The following is a 20,763-nucleotide window of genomic DNA, read 5'->3' on the forward strand; positions in this document are numbered from 1 at the left end:
AAAAATAGCATGGGCCATCATTTTAGTTCACTTGAATGCTTCTGTAACTGCATTTGCATCTCAAAAGGCCTAAAACAATGCCCTTCAAAGCTTCACTAATGTTCTTATACGGCATGTTGAATAATATTGACAAAATGCATGTTCATTGAAGTATAGTATTTAACACATCTGCTAACACAACAATGGTTCGAGAAAACCGGGGATGTACTTGAAAAAAACACGGATTCCTTTTGTTCATTTTGAAGGCAACTCTCGTATCACTGTTTTCTTTAAAAAAAAAACTACAACGAACATTTCCAAATCTGAAACATTTTTTTTTCAATTTATCAAAACGTGAACAGGTTCCTTTAAAATGGTCCGGAGTCCAAACAGATGTTTCTTCATGTACAAACTATTTATTTGTACTTACATATATTCTTGCTGAGGCCCTTACACCGCTAACAAAGTATCCGCACTTATTTCTATTTACACGAAAATGTATATGTTTGACTATAACTTTAGTCGTACTGAACAGTTCAATATCAATGTATTTACCCAAATTAAAACTCGTAAATGACATAAGAACACTCAGCAAATACGTAATTGCGGGATCTATAGCTTGCAGCATTTAATTTTTTGGGATGAATTGGATATATTTCTTGGACCTGACGAGCAGTATGGGAACACACATGTTTTAAATTGCTTTCATTTTAACGAAGATATGTTTCTGAAATTGTCAATCGTTTACTTACTTCCGCAAGTCACTTGGCTAAGTTAGAAATGTTTTTTTTTAATTCTTCACCATTTCGAGAACAGGGCCGGGGCCTTTCAGATTGGGAAAATTCGCGTCGTTTTTTTACTTAAATAGTAAAATTGGTGTTGTATTTGTTTGCTTACACATTTTAATAAAAGTCACCAAGTGAATGAAAAGTTTGAAGCACTCACAGTAAACTGTTTCAGTGTCATGTGATATCTTAGAACCCGTATAAAATATCTAGCATATACTTTCATTTGAATCGGCTTTTTAAGTTCTTTACATTCTATAAATTATCCTTATACCCAGTATTCATTCCATGAAAATTACTGCACTCTCGAACACAAACCCACACAAACCCATAGGTAGATATCAATTTCATTTTGTGTAAAAAGCTAATGTACACTCAACAGCACCCGCTTTTAAACACATATTTTAAAATAAAGACAAAAAGAATGAAAATTATAATGAATGTGCAATTTTTTTGTTTAACAGTATAACTTGAAAACCTGTAATCACAAATTAATTCTGTTAAAATCTATTCAAACACATACTAAATTACAGGCACTTAAACACACACGAAGGGTACCGCACAAGCTAATCTTAGACGACACTTCACGCACAATCAATAAAACCGTTTCATAGAGCGCGGTTTCTACACATGTACGGGCCGCTTTATGGCAATCGCAATTGTTTCAAGTATCACTTGTTATTTCAACTAAGACTAAGGGCGTAAATGGTACAACGGCCGGAACGCACAAGGCTGTATTGTTTATTTCGCTTACAGCCCACTTGTTACTAGGATCTTTGACTAGGAAGTCTTAAACATTCCACCAATCCTAACCGTTAAAGTGGTGTACGTGCGAAACGAACGTTCGACAAGTTTAGCCATCTTGCAGTAGGTTAAGTGCAGAGGAGTAAAATTGGTTGGCGAACGGTGACAAGCTTCTATCATCGACGAGAAAAAAGTATGTTCTTTAAATATATTGTGCTTAATTAAGAGGAATATGTTCAAATACGAATATGTGCATACACCGCTCTTAATTATAAATGGACTTAATGATGTATTGCATGCGTTCGCACATTAAATGACTGTTTTTACGTGAATATCCGACCTCGTGGAGTAATCTTCTGTTTAAAAAGGTGCCTGCACAACAATTATTGTTGTAAAGGTTGATTTATGGGCCACCTTTTTTCAAAACTGGTTGTTGTAATTAAGCGTTCAATATTGCGAGATATGATTATAAACCAAATGTATATGGGAAGTGTTAAGGGTCATTATCAACAGCTGTGAATGACATATACTGTAGTCAATATTTTGGAATAATAGGAGATGCGCAGTTATGCAAGCGTCTATAAACTGTCAACTTAGTCCGCCATTTTGTTTAAAACAATAAAGTACATGTGGTTCCGATTTTAAAATTATTTTTTAAAGACATGTCATGCATGGTTTCATATTACATATGGTTTAAACATAAATTTTATAACTATTTTCAGTAAAAATAAATTAATTTACGAGTTTTTTAAATTGTTTTGCACAGGAAATAGAAGAGATTTTTGCTTCCTGTCAAAACAATCAAATTCATGAAAATGGCGGACAGTGTTAATCTTCAATGAAGGTCAACATGTAAACTTCTGTTCAATTGTGAATACGATCTAAACAAATTTAAAGCACAGCATCTATTGTTCTTTGAACATTTTGTTTTTATTTTCATTTAACTGAAGATTTCAGTTTGAAATGGATAACAGTTTTCAAATGAAGTAAATATTTGCACATGTTAATCTACTTTCGGTTTTAACCTGAAGTTAGAACATAGATGAAAAATTGAAACGATTTATTTTGTTTAAATTTGGTTGTCACAGTCAGTCAAATGATTTCTATACCTTCTTAAACGGTTTGCTTTACTGTTCATTCATTCATTCATGCAAGTGAAAACTGATTTTAATTAGTTTTTTACTTACTGCAAACCGAAGTAACCAAAACCCATGCATGATAGTTTATACAATTACATTGGCATATCATAATTTATAAATATCTTGTTACAATAAGTGGTATTGATGTTTTCCTTATTGTAGATATTTTATTTAAATTCAGAGCAATAAACATCATTTATTGAACACATATTTGATGTAATAACACACATGCATGCATTTGATATTAATATATGCAAGAAAACAGCAAACAAGATATGGTTAAGCTACATAGGACTTCTTACACTGCAACAGTGCTTTAATACCAGTGTTATAAATATTCATAGACCATTAGTGTATTTAAAATATAATTTCTAAAATAAAATAAATAATTTTCCTACCTACCTACCCACCTGTAAAATCTAGGGTCGGTAAAGGGCAAACCAACAATATTTTAATTGTGGCCTGATTTATTAAATTGTATTTCAAATGACATAACAATTTCCTTAATTGCTATTTACATGGAAGTAAAAAGCAATGCTTCATAGTTAATTTAGCTTTTATATGCTGGAGTTGAGTGGATTTGTGTGTTCTATATGTTCGTGTTTTTTTAATTGTTTGATGTTAAGCCAAAGTTTGTTTTGATAAGTACCAGCTTGCATTGACAATACTTTCCTAGTTTTAACGTTCGTTCAGAGCCTTGCTAAGTTCGCAACTTTGACAAGATTCTTTCCTTTATACAAGATTATCATGCGACTGAATTTACAGTTATATATCGCTAGTTTAGAGGGGTTAATCACGTGATAATCAAGATGGCGACGTCCATGTCGAGGCAGGTATTTTGAGCCGTATTATACCCGTTATTACTAGTATTATTAGCTCGGCTGTTTTCGGATAAAACCCGAGGTATTGTCATAGCCAGCTCGTCGTGTCTTCCGCCGTCCGCGTCGTGCTACAACCTTAACCTTTTGTTAACCTTATGAACATTGGTTCTAAAATGATAGTGCTTCAATCTACACCATTGAAACTTCATATGTAGCTGCACTTTGTTGAGTTCTATACACCACACCCTTTTTGGGGCACTAGGAAAAAGGTCAAGGTTACTTCACTGTGTCCTCTAAAAAAATCTGACAAGCGTTCATTTATTCAAAACTGCACCCGCTGCCGAGCGTTGGCACCCGTTATGCGATGCTCTTGTTCACTTTCCAGCCGAATCAGTAAAAAAGTAACTAGCGTTTATTTCGTATTAATATTCGCTATATATCTCGACTTCACTCGCCGACTTTACTCGCTGCAAATTTCTTAGCGGGATGACCTAATTACAGTTCTACTAAGAAAATTTGCGGGGAGTAAAGTGAAGATATAAATAGAATTTTAATACGAAATAAAGGCGAATCCCCTTACTGAAATGGCTGGAAAGTGCGCGTAATTTAAAACTTGAACAAAAGTAATAAAGGGTATAAAACTGCAAAAATAACTGTTTGGCATGGACGTCGTCATCTTGACTATCACGTGATTACCCCCTCTGTAGTTTTACACAATGGCATATCGTTTGGTTGCGGACTTTAACACAATCGGTGTCCGTCAACTTTACGGCAAGCGTTCGAATTTTAGAGTTCGCCTTTTAACATTATGTTCTTCTTTATAATGTCAATATATTTAAGAAATAAGTTATATTTGTTATTTTTTGTATTAAAAGTTGCTACACAAACTTTTATAAATAAAATATAACTTTATTATTATTATTATTATTATTATTATTATTTTGTCTCTGATGATAATTAAAGCAGGCACACTATCGATAATGGACTGTATGGTAGTCAATTGTTAATTGAAGAAGGCGCTTTATGTAGTCGTGAGTTCGAATTCCACTAGAAGGACGAATAAAAGTTTGCATTTTTTGTAAATGACATAATCGATATAATAATGTAACTAGTAACACACTATCAATAGAGAGTAAATTTGTATATTTGTAATAAATACGTATTTAAAACAGAAAATATCATCGATATGCCACTTTAAATGAATGTTGAATGAGCGTTTTCTGGTCGATTTATATTTGGAAAGGTAATTTTTTGTTATGTATTTAGTTTGAAATCAATGTTAATACGTAAGACGCGAGATACTGGATACACTTTTTGCTGTTCGCATTCATAACATATAAGTCGTTAGTATCGGGACATCATCTTGGTCCTTCTCAACTCTCTCTTGCCTCCTCCTGATCCTGCTCCTCCTCATCCTCGTCAACAACACAAACATCATCAATAATATCCTCCGCACAATCATCACAATTCTGAACCTCTGTGTCGTCATGGTAAGATTGTCGTCATTATCATCGTAGTCATCGTCTTGCGCATTACTATGTCTTAAACAGAATAATCGTAATTGTTATGTTGCACCATATATTATATATCTCCCGTTTCAAAATAATAACGAACTACTCAGAGAAAGCATTTTTGATGTTCACTTATATCAAAGCACGTTTAATACAAATACGTGTTGATTGTGGATAAATGATTATGATGATGATAATTATGACGTTTTCAATGAAGAAAATGATTATGATATAACGATGTCGATGATAATGCTGATATTGATGAGATTGATGATGACGATGATGATGATGATGATGATGATGATGATGATGATGATGATGATGATGATGATGATGATGATGATGATGATGATGATGATGATGATGATGATGATGATGATGATGATGATGATGATGATGATGATGATGATGATGATGATGATGATGATGATGATGATGATGATGATGATGATGATGATGGAACTGTTAAATGAGAATGTAAAATGAACTGCCAGAGTGCGTTTTGTTTCATACCTTCATGAGCTACTACAACGCAATTTTCCTGTTGTGTATCGCTTTGTTTTCTTTATTGAAAAGCGAAGGCCAATACTGCGATAAAGATTTTTAAATTGGAACTATTTGAATGTGAAAAGACTTTCGCAGGTTAACAGTTTAACAAAACTACAGTATTTTCAAGATATATATGTCTGCTTCGACGATTTTGATTTATTATGAACTGTCAGTTTTGTGAATGAAAGTGATTATACATGATTCCACTTATTTACTGTATATTTAAGTGTATTTAACTTTATGCTTACCCAGAACTGTATGAAATCAACATGCTTTTAAGTGTTTAAGGGGAGGTTTTGACAAATTAAAACGAATCTTTGCAAAAGTTATTTCAGCACCCTTCAAACAGAACCTGTATAAGTTAGTTAAATAAACACATACATGTATAGCTATTTTATGTAAATAAAGTCCCATTTTTAATTTGCTACCTTTGCCTAAACTTTCATCACAATGCATCCATTTTGCGTTGAACTTCTAACTCAAGTTACTAAGCGGAAACTTTTTTTTAAATATCAGTAACCTTGACCTTGACCTGATTGGTCCAAAGAATTAGTTGTCCTCAGTGCAATCCCATGCTATGTCTGCACGTTGGCTTTACACGAACACAATTTAACTCCAATACCTAAATTCTTATTTGAATCATTGACTATTTTTCTTAGAATTGTAGAACAAACATTCCCCTTAACCCGACTGGCCCGAAACCGAAATCCAAGCCGCGTTTCATTGCGAGCTTTATATATTCAATAATGCATCAAGGTTCCAGATAATGACAACTTAATTAATTGGTGGAAATTCCCCCTTTTTACTCTAGTAGTGGCACAAACATCAAAAGGTTTAAATCTCAATCTAACAATTAGGATTTTCAACGTTTTTAAAATCTGGTTAAAATAACTATTCAATATGTTTTTAACAACCTAGCAACTTTATTATTACAATAATATCATAACTTTCAAACTTAATCTAATCAACTGTATATATATATATTTTATTATTGGTCTTGCATTAAAGTCATCTCCGTGCTGCTAAGACCTTTTTTTATCCCATTTTCACCGCGACATTGACGGTATAACACGTTGTGGAATATACTTGCTTGTATTCAACACTGTGGAATATACCTGTCGCCTGCACGGACTACTTTTTAAATGACGTCATGCGATATGCGCTAAAATTTGGTCGATATTGTTTGGTTCATTGATCGAATTATAAGGTCACCCATTAGAAGGGTCTTTATTTAACTATGCTAAAATAATTATTAAAGACCCTAGATGCAATATCGTCAATTATTGAGTTAAATGGATTATTAGATGGATTTTAAAGGATTATTAAAGGTAAGATACTAGTTCTTACGTGTTTTGGATTTTTGTTTGTACTTTTGTCGTTCCCTGTTCGTGGGGAAATGATTTTAACATGGGCGCCATTGATGCATCGGATCACACACGGCATACCCATAACATTATATAAAAACACGTTATGCGCGTCCTTAAATTCGTCGTCCGAAGTCGGAAAACGTATTGCCCTGTATTTTGTCAAATAAAGTGTCAGTCGCTGCAATTGTCTGTTTACTCGTCAAAATTGTCAAGGTCTTCCATAGCTAAAGAAACTTCAGCGTACAGTTTATTTAGTATTGACAGACCTGTACAAAGTCGCGCCAGTCAAAAATCATAAAAAGCGACATTTAAAGTTATGGTAGCCAGAACTAGGTCGTCGATGGTGTACATGTATGTTGACATCGACAGCATTTTGTCAGGAGCAATCGCCGCCATATTGGATTTTGATCATTTTCTTTCGAAAATAAAATGAATTATAGTAAAGTAAAATCTTCTTTTCGCGGTCGTAATGTGTTAAAATTCGCATACTGCGTAAAATTGAATGTAGGCATATGGTGATATTTTTACTTGTTTTACAGTTTGTGTGTGAATTTTTTAAAGACTATTTTGCGTACCAGAACAAATACATGTATATCACTACGCATGGTTACATTTGTCAGATTTTAAGCGCTTTTATGACTGAATTAAAATTATTGTTAAGGTTATTAGATCTATTTATGTTAAATGTCACGTTGAAAAAATCAAATGGGATAAATAGAATACTAGGATTAGCGTTGAATACAGAGAAGTTTATGTTGCTCGGCTCGAACACCGAAAGCGCTCGCCAAGGCTCGCGCTTCCGGCGTTCTAAGCCTCGCAACATAAACTTCTCTGTATTCAACGCTAACCTAGTATTCTCTATATGTGTCTTAATTTTCTCATTTTGTTCTAATCGAAGAACAGATATACAATTTTGCTAAGTAATTATTTCAGACTCGACATAAACAACCAGTAATATTATCAATCTAGTCAGACAGTTTTTGGATTTCCTGCTTCAAGGATTTTGGAATATATAACCTTCGAATTGGGGTAATGGTCATATATAATGGTTGGAACGGTTCCGTTTTAATGTTTTAAGGTATTTATTTAGGAAAAGAACACTGAAAAGCCTAAATATACTTAAGGGGTTTAAACTGAGACATCAAAAAAGCTTATGAGTGCAAAAGGAAGAGCATTCATAGTATGTCAGTCAAGTAAGCCCAGACTTGAAGCCTACATGTAGGTGTCATTGTGTGTATTGTTTACTGGTTTTATTTAATACTAATACCATGCATTAATCTTTCAAATTTTGATCTCACCATAGTTTACCTTTGATCTTAATATGTAAGTTTGACATATACTTTAAATTCAAACAAAAATGGGTTACGCACTACAAAATAGTTATAATTTGTTTCATTTTAATCGTAACATTAATGATAATTTATGAGCATTTGGTAGCAACAATCTGAACAAAAGAAATATTTCAACTTGGATCTATCAAATGTAACCTTGACCTTTGAGAATCTGGTAAATGTTTTCCGTGCGACTTTCCACAAAGTCATGATTTGTGGAAAGTGATTTAAAATGTCCTGATATTATTTATCATTCTACATATTTTACCTTTTGACCTGTAACTGTGATCGTGACCTTTGGCACATCGGTTTGCACTAGACATCAACATCTTACAGTAGTACAGACAAATGCATTGAATACACTGCTTTCCATACATAAATGCTTATTCACGTTTAACGTACAAGTGTACCCATTTAAGTACCCATTTAAACACTTGAAATAATATACCTCAGTATCATACCCCCGTACGTGTGATTGGTTATATGGATAATTAAACTGAATGTCTCTATGTTATATGTTCTATTCAAATTATGTTCTGAACATCTAGTTAGGGTATAAGTGCAATCATTATTCGAAATAGCAATATAAAATGGTATATTTCATTGAATACATATTTTAAAGTGTGCACAAATCATGCACAACAATGAATTATAAAAAGTGTACAAAGCTGCTTACTCGCTAAAGTTTCATTTCAATTTTAAATGCATTACTGTAACTTAAATACATCCTTATGGATGTTGCAGAGAAATATAAAAATGACATATAAACATATTTACAAAATACTGTATATTGAGAACATGCGAAAGGAATCACATGAATGCGCGCTCTTTTGAGTGCCCCCTTGACAATTTAGCTAACTGCCCGTTTCAAATCCTACCTTGAGCACTGACACATAGATTACCTTGTGTCATATACTTTCTTTTATGGGGTCACCTACAAAAACATGATTGTCTACTTGAAATGAATAAATAAGTATAGCGTTTTGATTTACGATTAAATGTCGTCCTTTCTCTATCATAACAATATATTAACTGAAACAACAATAACACGATGACGTGCATGTATATGACGTTATTCGGCGGCGTCACACGAAGGCGCGCCAACGGCGGCGTCACACGACGGCGCGCTAAATTCCCAACATTCTCCGGGCCGCGAAATGTTCATATACACTTACAAAATATGCTAATTTAAATAAAATAATTAAATCTACTGATGTTTTTGAAACTTCAAATGTCCATAACATCAGAAAGAGTTTAACACTTGATTGCACACAATTAAAGTCAGTTGTCGTCACATTGTACTTCTAGCGGGTATAGTTTGACGATAGGTCTGGTGGAGATTTTAACTGTTTCCATGAAGGGTATATGTCTGTGTTTTCGCTTTTCCAGTAGAAAGACCGTTTAGATGTATTTTTCGTATTGGAAACATTGTGCTTCGTGTTTCTGTACGTGTCCATGCTTGACCGACGCTCAATGATAGCAGTTTGTCTTCAATAGCCGTGTGAATGCCCTGCGTAATAAGACGAATAATATGTATCACGATTGCGCTTGCCTTTAGACAATGTGTTGGATGGTGAACCGGCCGGTCCAGAGCGGTGAATAACCGACTCAGAAGACTGACTCTGTTTACAAAGATCTTTCTTATGAAGCATGTTGAATCCTCTGGGCACATAAGCAGGTGGGGATCGAAACTGGACTCGGCGAAGCGGAAATATTGGCTCAGGCGTCTGGATGCAGGCGGCGTCTGACACGTGACCCTCGCTTCCGGCTTCTACTTCGATGTCATTTTGAAGTGACATGAGGGCGCCACTACTTTGGCTGTCCGACTGCAATTCATGTTCATGTTCTTTTCTCAGAAACGTTGTAACTTTCGTACGTTATTATAGAGTTTATATGGAAATCATTTTCCTCATTTGTGCGTTTTGTTTCCCTGTGTGTGTCGCTATCCGTCACGTGGAATGCGCTGTTGTGTGATCGCGCATGTTCTCGTGTAATATGATATCATTTACGCAAATTACGGCTGTAACGGCTGAGACGTGTGCAGCAATTACGTCCATCACGTAGGAAGTACTATCGATGTGTGCAGGAAGTGATCCGGACAGGAAATAGCCGATGCGAGAGCTGACGGCTGTAGGACCATCGCCTCTTACTACCTGGTCTCCCACGATCTGCCAGTAGAAATCTGCACCGACGAGTAGAGAGGTTTCAAATGAATCCTCCATCGTCACCGGATGTGCTAGTCGTAGCCCTCGTAGGTATTTCAAACTCTGAATAGACTGCCGACAGCGGTGCATTATGGGTTTCGATATTACAGGAACGATAAGTACTCGAATGGGAATCATACATCCATCTGTTGCCACGATATTGATGGTTGCTGTATCAAGGCGCCTGACGCTGTGTGCGGGATCTCCAAAAGATGACAATTTAATTACGTCAGTTCCGTCACGTTGCAGCCACAGCTTGTCGGCTAACTTCTGAGTAATGAATGATCTCTGCGCGACTTCGTTTATGAGTATATTGACCTCAGCGTACCGGCTTCCGGCGCACACCGGTGAGACTGCTGTCTTCAACAGAACATCTGAGTGGGATGCCACTGACGACGAGTGTAATATGGCTGCCCCCTCTCTGTTACTCCATGTATTACAAGTGTGACTGCTAGAACGATTCTATGAAGTTTCAGAGGTTTTATTTGTTACACAGTTCGATGACTCCTGTGACGATTCATATATGAATGAATGGTGTTTGCCTTTACATTTGCGACAGCGAAATCTTGATAGACAGTTAACAGCTTGATGCAACTTGCTCAGGCAATTAAAACAAAGTCCTTTCTTCTTTATGATGGAAATGCGCACTGAAATGTCACTTACTATTTCGCATTCACTCTGATGGATTCTTTCACAGAACACGCACATACGTTGCTCGATTTCCTTCGAACACTTCGACGACTTCCGGTTGTAGGTGATCTTCTTCTGGGCCCCAGTGAAAAACGCTGCAGTGGGTTGCATGTCTATTTGGTCGTTATGTGTGTGTTTCCTGCGTCCATAATGTCGATCTCCCGATAAATGGCGCGTCGAAGATCGCTCAATTTCCAACTTCCGGTCCCATGATCTCTGGCTAAATTCCGCTTCGTGTCTGGCGGTAGTCTCTGCAGAATGACGGGAACGAGGAGAGTGCCGTAATTCTCTTACGATTCTCCTAGCGATTCCAGACCCAGAATAGTCGTCTCCAACTGGTCATAAAATCCACGTAAACTCTGCACAGTGGCGGAAGGGGATGTTAGGTGTAATAACGTATAAATGTATGCCGCTATAATTTTATGTTTTTGTCCATACCTCTCAGTCAAAAGTGAGATTGCCTGGCCGTAGTTAGCGTGGTAAGAGCAAACCCTTCAATTGTTCTGGCCGCCTCACCATCCAGCATTGTCTTCAAATAATTTAACTTTTGGACATCTGTCAAACTTCTATGGCCGATTCGTAGCTGTCCCAAACCGATTGCCACGTTAAGATATCGCCGTTGAATGTTATGAGGTTGAGCTTTGGAAGCTGGTGAAAATACATACTCTGCTGGGCTGGTTGCATTACGTTGGTGTCAGCAATGGCCGTGGCGACTTGACAGGGTTGATGAAAGGCCGGAAGTGACGACTGATTAACGTTTTCGGATGATGTCGGTAGGGTAGGTAACTGCAGAGACGCGTGTGGTTCTTCCTCTACGCTTCGATAGCGTGTATTGGATATCTCGGGTGGCTGCATAACGGACATCGACAGACTACTATCATGGACGGCTGTACTACTTGAAGATGGGTGATCACAAAGATTTTGACGGTATCTCCGAAGCTCCGCTTCCATGTCAAAAACGTACATCTGCGAGTTCAACAGCTCGTCTGGGGTCGATTGCGCGTCTGAAAGTGCGATTATTTTCTCATTTAACCCTCGAATAATCTCCAACTGGTTCTCTATTGCAACGACGGTTGGTTCAAACTGCAATTGTCATTTTCTTCCAATCTTTCGAGTAATCGCTCAATTACTTTCTAATTTCCTAGTCTCTGCCCCTTTAACTTATCTGTATTTGTTGACGGCATCCTTAGTTTTTAGTCACGGCACCAAAATGTCTACTTGAAATGAATAAATAAGAATTGCGTTTTGTTTTACGTTTTAATGTCGTCCTTTCTCAATCATAAAAATATATTAACTGAAACAACAATATCAAGATGGCATTTATGTATATGATGTTATTCGGCGGCGTCACACGACGGCGCGCCAACGGCGCGCTAAATTCCCAACAATGATAAAATAGTCCAGGGATCGCTACATCACTAAACAGAACTGATCTTAATAAATATAACTATAAACTATTGAGCATCATTTAAAATGCTTAGTTGTAGAAGGTAGCGGATTTAAGTGAGTGGCATACTTAGGCACTACAACAGAAGTTGTATTTTCTTAATCATAAGGCTTTAGCTAAAAACAAACATTATCCACGGCGAATTAAGTATACTATACTAAGTAACAAAATCAAGGTTTTCATAAGCATAAAGCGTCTAGAAGTTTGGTTTAAATTCACGTTGGTTACGGTTCATAACCTGAGCTTCTTTTAATCGCATATCGATGATAACACATTTCAAAATGCACAAAACAGGATGCTGCTACTTAATGGAGACAAAATAAAATTTGAACTATTCAAGTAAAATATCGTCATAATAAATTCATGTTCTTGCTAGTGAATATTTGCCAAAGTATTTATTTTAAATATATTTTAAAACAATTTGCGTCAATCAACATGCAGAGGTAAAAAGCAGGTAAGCTGCTTTAATGTTGTTAATGGTAAAACCAATATCAAATGTATCGCTTAAAAGTTTGCGCATACATTATACAATGTATGTTTTATTGTATTGTGTTGTTACATGTGTATGTACTGTTTGTGCAATTGGTCACTTGCCTTAAATAAAGGACCAACTCATTGTATATAAAGATAATGCAATACTGCCCCTGCAGACCGAGTTTCACTTCTTTATTTTGTAACGTGGTCGCTGTTTTTAACGAAAAAATGCACGAGTCCATTTCAGTTTTCATAGCAATTTATTTATGTTGATTTTATTCTTACACAACGTTACCGATGTCCGTACAATTTTCTGAACTACAAGATACATGCGGCGGCCTAACGGCCCAATGACAATAACAAATTGTGTGCCGTCTATGTCCGAATGTATAGGGACGAAAAGTCAGCCCGCCATTTACATTAGATTATACAACAATCGATGAACCGCATGCTTACCCAAGATATTAATTATCAGTGAAACGAACAATTGTCAATTACTTGGTGTGTTCTCCTCGTCTAGTTTGACGTTAACATATGGTGTTTGTTTTTATATAGATTTAGGTAGACACGATATTAAACCAGATGTAAAACAAACATACATTAATACTATCCTAAGTAATATATCTTAGGCACTATGTGACAAACTCCAACACATGAGAACAAAGGAACTTAATTGAAAACTACACCGAACATTTTAAGAGGGGCTTTGTTATGGAGCTCAACATAAACGTGGCATCTATGACATCTCTGATATTGATACATTGCATTACATAATTTGCAACAATATCCTCTGTGTAAAACAATCTACTTCTAACTATGTTGTACTAAGTGAATTGGGCAGATTTCCTTTAGCTGTTATAGCCAAACTAAGAGCTTTGCGTTATTGGATGAAAATTGTAAGTAATAATAATTCAGTGATATATCAAGTGTTTACGGAACAGTTGCATATTTAAACCAATTTAAATTGTACGAAAAAATAATCTATGGTGCATGGTTTTAAAATTAAGTTAGACAACCTTGGTTTTGGCTATATGCTAAATACTCCTGAATTAACAGACGATATTGAATACCAAGTAACTCAAAGACTGAAAAATCAATTTGTACAAGAATGGACATTATCTTTACAGCCGAAAATGGAATTCTACTTAAAATTATAAAAAGCTTCGAATACTTTGATTGTATATCCAACGAAAACTCCAAAATCCAAATGAGCAAATTTTTGATTAAGTTCACATTGCCTTGAAATAGAAGTTGGCAGATATAATAGGATATTCCGAGAAGAGCGGAACTGTAAACTTTGCAATCAAACATTTGCAATTTTTTTGACGGAAGCTTTTAAACCTAGTTCTGAGAAAGTAAACAGTTTAGCTGATGTATAATTGCATGTTTTCACACATTAATGTTTTGCATAGTCGTATATGTTATTTGTTATTATGCACACGTTTGTTTTAACATATTTGATTATACTTAACTAGGTTATATGTTATATTGTATGATTTCCTGTCTTGGCAACATCTTTTTTGTATATATCTTCTTTGCCAAAGGCAGAATGCCGGATTGACAATAAACTAGTGGTCTTCTCTACACGTTTTCCGAGGGATGTCAACTCAAATATTTTTATTTTCTTCATTGATCAATCAATTTCCAAAAAAATCGATATAAAATAATGCACTCTAAAAACTTTGCTAATGCTTAGCTTAATCAATAAACAAAGACCAATTTTGTCCCTAGACATTATAACATGTTACTTACTTTAGAAAAAGTAAACACCACGCAATTGTCAATATCGTTTAGTCGGCCGAGGAGTTGCAGCATGGAAAACACATACATACAAAACTCACCACATGGTTCCATCTCTACACCGTTCCAGTTCCTTTTGCAAATAGCAATGAAGAAACGACCACACAACAACAACTTCTCCGCCATATCAACCGAAACCTACGGTGGCATAGAGAGGACATTCTCTTCACTTTTTTATGCCTTCTTCGAAGAAGAGGGGGTGTATTGTTTTTTGGCCTGTCTGTCTGTCTGTCATTCTGTCATTCTGTCCCAAATCTTTAACCTTACAGTAAAGTTTTGCAATACCTTTTGAAATATTGAACATAGCAACTTGATATTTTGCATGCATGTGTATCTCATGGAGCTGCACATTTTGAGTGGTGAAAGGTAAAGGTCATCCTTCAAAGTCAAAGGTAAAAAAGCGGCGCGTTAGGGGGCATTGTCTTTCTGACGAACTCAACTCTTGTTTCTATTTACATGCCACTAGTGCATACTTACGTTGGAGACACTGACATGATATTGTTAAGTGTTATCAGATTCCTCATCCGATAACGCTTCTAAACTCAGCCAATCAATATCAGTTTTAACTCCTTCCACATTGGAGTAAATCAATCAATTTTGTAGCGTTCAATATGTGTTAAGTCCCGCAAATTCTGAGAACTAGTTTTTTGTAGTCGTTGACTGCTGCTTATGTCATTTAAAATGTAAGCACACTTAGCGATTCATATTTTATTTCGAAAATTAAAACGAAAAATATTTATTTAAAAAATTGTATCAGGTATTAAGTTTATACACAGAGGGAATTAGGAATAAAATGAGCATTATTTAATAGAAAAAATGAAAAAAAAACAGTGTGCGCTATCAAATTTGCTGCAGACAAACGCATATAAAACAGTTATGATACACATTTAACACTATTAGACTTAACATGTTTTAAATTAAAAGCAAAACATTACAGATTTGATCAAAAGAAGAATTGAGGAAAATATTACCATAACATCTTGTCTAAGGTTTATATGATTATAAGATTTAACAAGTATAACTACTTCTTTTCAAACGCAAATGATTTCCTAGCAAGGTAAACATGTGAATATCATTAACAATGAATTGACATTGACTAAGTAGAATATTGAATACTTAATCAAGATGTTTATGTATATCTTTCATGGCATATGCTACATGAACAATTTGTATGTCTCAGATATCAAAATTGCACATAAAAATGGTTCCGTCTCCACATCTTTAACCAAACAGGAAATTTTTGTTTGCATTTGTAGTCAACCTGAAATGAAATAAAGAAACATTAATAAGGCATCATTAAACTGTCATCGCACAAGTACTTTACTAATAAAAATATATATCTATTAATTATCATAAGACATTTTATTTGAATTTATGACATTCAAGGATAAAACAATAACATAAAAATCAAAACCTACTATAAAAAATAAATTCGTCGAAAAAAGTTTCACCTTTTTAAAAAAAGTAATTAGACGGGTTGATGTTAAGCTGTGTCGGAATGCAGAGGGATATTATCTTGAATTGTTTAAGAGGCAGAGAAAGACTCAAACCGGTTCAACTGACTAGTCTAGAACTGTGCAGCCATGAATTTGGGTCTATGACATGTGATCGCACTTCCTTCCATTAAAATGAAACATTATTACGATAAATTAAAACAAATCCAACATGAGATAAAATGTAAAAATATAGATTATTAATAACATGTTTATAGCACAACTTGCACAAATTACAACTTAGACACCATATTATTATTACAAAAAATAAAATATATCAACTGGAAATAAACAAGTTTATATAAAAATTAATTAAGAATAATTTTAAACTTAAAACATGTTTTATATAGGCTGCATTCGTTTGTGGTATTGATTTGTATTGACGTTGTATTAACTGATTTTGACATCTTACTATAAATCTAACTGGGAACCAGTAAATTACAACTATATGCAGATTTAAAACACGATTACTGAATTATGAAACAATTGTAACGTACTTTTAACGCACTATGCATTAATATGATCGCAATCTTCATTCATAATATAATTTCAATATAACATCAAATTTCATATAATAATTGCCAGCTCCGTGCATCAATCCAAAGAAAAATGTCAACACACATAATATCGGACTAAACGACTTTTTAAATAACGCCTTTTTTTTATAAAAATGGGACAACTGGTGCGCGATTGCATGCCCTACATGTATCATTCTATCAAAACATATTTCAAAAATATGAATGCGTTGTGCCGTTTACTTTGTGTTTATTGAAAACGCTCTGATCTATAGTGTTACCATGGAATGAAAACGCAACTATATGATACTATAACAATCATATAGCTTGCAAGTTATGGGGGATGGGTCCTGTTTAAGAAGCGAATCATTTAGCCGTACCGCTCAATTCACTGTCAGTTTATACTTTCTAAAATTTTTGATATGTTCTTTGTTTAATGCGTGAATGAAAAGGTATTTCGGTATGAATCCGATTCTTTCAGTGCTTACATTTAATTGGTTGTTTAGACCGATCGGTTATTTCACAACAAGCAATCACGAGTTATAGAAACATGTAGTTAAAAAGCGTCTGGATATACTTTGATAATTTTGCTAAACGTGTACTCCAGTTATTACGGCTGAGGTCTTGGGTCATTTTTCATATGTCAATTTCGTAATATGTTACGCAGAAAAATTTGGAGCCTATATAATTGCACACAATTTACAAATAAAAATAATTTCAGTGTGTTTTCATACGCCATTGGATACAAAGTCAACATTTTTATAGTATCACGTTATGCTTGTTTGTATAAATAAGAACATCAGCATTTTATTGGTCGATGATTTTAATCCAAAACTATTTGGGGCTTTTTATAAACGAACCTTCGTTCAATTGAATTGTTTATCGACCCATCATGGATCGACGGCTTTAAATATGATAAGGTTAAGTATTGCATTTTTTACCGTTATGTATATACAACCGTCAACATCTATTTTTTGAAACAATAAGCAAGCCTCCTTTCTCTTTTGTTATAGGTGACAGAAGCTTTACGGGTGTTGCTGCAATTAAGAAACTGCAAGTGAGTGATACTTTAGGTTTTTTGTATACAAATAATACTTTAATATGCTTTGCGAATTATTTGAATTGTTTTTTACTGATACGCAAATGTACGTTTGCGCATTTTGGAAACTCTATTTATCGGAATGATTTAAATAAAGACAAATACCACACTCGTTCGGTGAATAGCAATTGATTTGAGTAATTATATTTGTGTGAAATTTTGTATGACAATTGTTTCAACAATGATTTACAAAACTACGTACAAGTGTATTTCTTCGTGCCAGAAAATGTTTTCCCTTATTTGTATCCTGTCATTAACAAGTTATATCATAAGTAGAACACTAAGTGGTGTTATTGTTATCTGATTTAAATTGTATTGGTATAAAAATCATTTAAACGTGCAATTTTTCTTGAGAATAACTCTGAGCCAAGTGTTGAAGGTTGAAGTTCCTGATAACAACCCCATTGCTATGCGCTTGTGTGTGCCTTTTTAGTGTTTTTGTGTGCTTGGTATTTGTCCTGCTATTGGTTACTTGCCTCGTGCTATGATAAAGTGTATTTTCTTCTGACGCTCATAACGTTCGAATTTGTTTTAGATTTCCATAGTAAACGTGCCAGTATTGGATATTTGGTAAAATATGTACTATGGATATTTTAAAACATACTTGATATTTATGTGTGCGGTTTATTTAAGCGCAGCATGCATGGCGCCTTAATGTTTGAGTTCATTCCGGTTGAGGGTTTTACATTCAGTGATTTAGGTGTATTTAACTTATGTTTGAAATCATTACAAAATACGTACTTCAGTTATAGTTGACATACTAAAATTCCTTGTTCTGCTTTTTTACGATTGCTTTCTATCATATTTATTGGAATTTGTGTTCTAATCTCAACATAGATTTATGTAGATACATAATACTTATAAGTAAGTAGGTGCTAAACTAAAGGGTAACGTATGTGCAAACATAAAATTCAATCACTTATGTATCTTCTTCAAAGTTTGCAAACTTACCGAGACATTTGTAACAATACTCACTTGAGGCTTCCTATAGTAATCGGAGGCTTTCTGAGGAATGGCATAGTTCCACAAAGTATCCATCAACAGTCTGTTGATGCAATTAGTGTTACATAGATTTACAAGCACACTTCTTATTTTGATATGATGTTAGGGGACAATCTAGGTGAAATCGTTGAAAGAAAAGTTAAGCTTTTGCCTATGATGATTTGTTGTTGTTTTTAACAGAGTCACTATAGAATGTGCATTTACGCAATTTTAAAACAGGAAGAACATGCAGAACTAATGGAACATCGCCCCTTTAACTTTTCAATAGTGTCCAATATTCGCATGGTAGTTGCGGTGAAATGGTCTTAAACAGAAATAAATCTTTCTTATTTTATGTTTGCTCATTTAGGTCTCCTGAGAATTAACTTGATAGTCTACCCTGGACGCGATTAATTAAATAATCACAAAAAAGTGTTAAACCAGTATAGAAATGCCAGAATTGTGCACGTTAGAAGATTATACCATCTTGACGTTTTCTTAGACAATACGGTACGAATATACATGCAAAAATGGACGAATTCAGGAACAATTTAGATGCAATTGAGACGAATTTACCTGAGCGTATAGATTCTGCAGTGAATGATGGCACTCAGGAACAGCCATCAAATCGTCAACAAAGTCGTGTGACCATTAGTGATAACGGAGACGCGGCTAAACTAAACATTCCGCACGAACACAAATTGAATCAAAATCAGGAACCTAAATTCTTAGGTCGAAAACTCGAAGATCTGCAAACCCGACTAGAAGAAGGCCAACAAGACTACTTATTTGAACTAAAGGCTACAATAGATCACAGTACAAAGCATCTGCATAGTAAAATAGATAGAGTGGAAGCAACAGTCGATGTAATTCGAAACATCCAACAAAAGTGTAATGCGGACAGAATATCAACAGTGCAAGACGATTATGATGTAAAATGCAAGGGTACGTATGTACATAAAATTTGTTTTTCACAAATTACTGTTTTAATAGGCGCTATTGATAAAGAAAAGCAATTCTAAATTTAACATTAACATAACATAAAACTAGCATAACATTAAAATAATTTAACAAAGACGGTTTTGCAAAATATCAATTTTCGAGGTCATTACACTACATACATGTATATAAGTATAAAAAATGTGTCATTGTAATTGTCATTGCAGTGTACAGGTATTGCTAGTTAAATGCAAATTGCATGTCCTGCACTAACCACAACGCACGTTTGTACATTCGCGAGATAGCAAGTACACTTACGATACAGCCAGTTGAACATTCGGATATCCTGCAGTTAAACATCGTTAAATAAAATAAAGCTTTTTTTAATCGCGTCCGCATTTGACGTTTAGGCCCGCACTCGAATTAATTCACCGAAGAGCTATAATAAAATTGATTTTGGTTGGGCCTACATCTTTACGTCATACATGTTTTTAATTTCACAGTTCATGGTACAACATTCTTGTATAAACGGACATCAGGTTTCTCTTGTATCGGAATAAGCTTGTTAGAATGGTTTTGCAGATGAATGCCCTCCTTAGTATATAATGTCACCCGAAATGTTTCAGAGAAAAAGGTCATTAAGTTTGCGGTATGTAAACAATAAAAACTCTCAGGACTCACTTTAATGAAAAGTAAATAATATTATTGCGCCCTGAAAAATATTTATAAGGCTTTCAAGTCATTTAAGCTGAGAGAATTGCACAAACTACATATTTAGAGGTTATGTAATAATCGGTAGCAGCATTTTATGACAGACATTCGGAAAATGATCGTTTCAATTGGCAATTATTGGAATATGTAACGTTTTGGATATTAAAGCCAGAAGTGTTAAACA

General features: G+C 34.7%; 2 protein-coding genes across 6 annotated transcripts in view; one reads left to right on the top strand and one right to left on the bottom strand.

Annotated features, from left to right (window-relative positions):
* Nucleotides 1-20,763, bottom strand: part of LOC127850051 (dual serine/threonine and tyrosine protein kinase-like) — a 156,061-nt gene that overhangs the window by 71,088 nt on the left and 64,210 nt on the right. The gene's annotated exons all lie outside the window — the stretch shown is intronic.
* Nucleotides 1,554-20,763, top strand: part of LOC127850050 (uncharacterized) — a 41,765-nt gene continuing 22,555 nt past the window's right edge. For both annotated transcript variants that reach the window (XM_052382779.1, XM_052382778.1), the window contains exons 1-3: nt 1,554-1,701; nt 17,863-17,906; nt 19,300-19,874. In XM_052382779.1, coding sequence (XP_052238739.1) covers nt 19,460-19,874 — 415 coding nt within the window. In that variant the 5' untranslated portion in view covers nt 1,554-1,701; nt 17,863-17,906; nt 19,300-19,459. The remainder of the gene's footprint in view (nt 1,702-17,862; nt 17,907-19,299; nt 19,875-20,763) is intronic.

The sequence above is a fragment of the Dreissena polymorpha genome, chromosome 11 (assembly GCF_020536995.1).
Source record: "Dreissena polymorpha isolate Duluth1 chromosome 11, UMN_Dpol_1.0, whole genome shotgun sequence".
NCBI lineage: Eukaryota > Metazoa > Mollusca > Bivalvia > Myida > Dreissenidae > Dreissena > Dreissena polymorpha.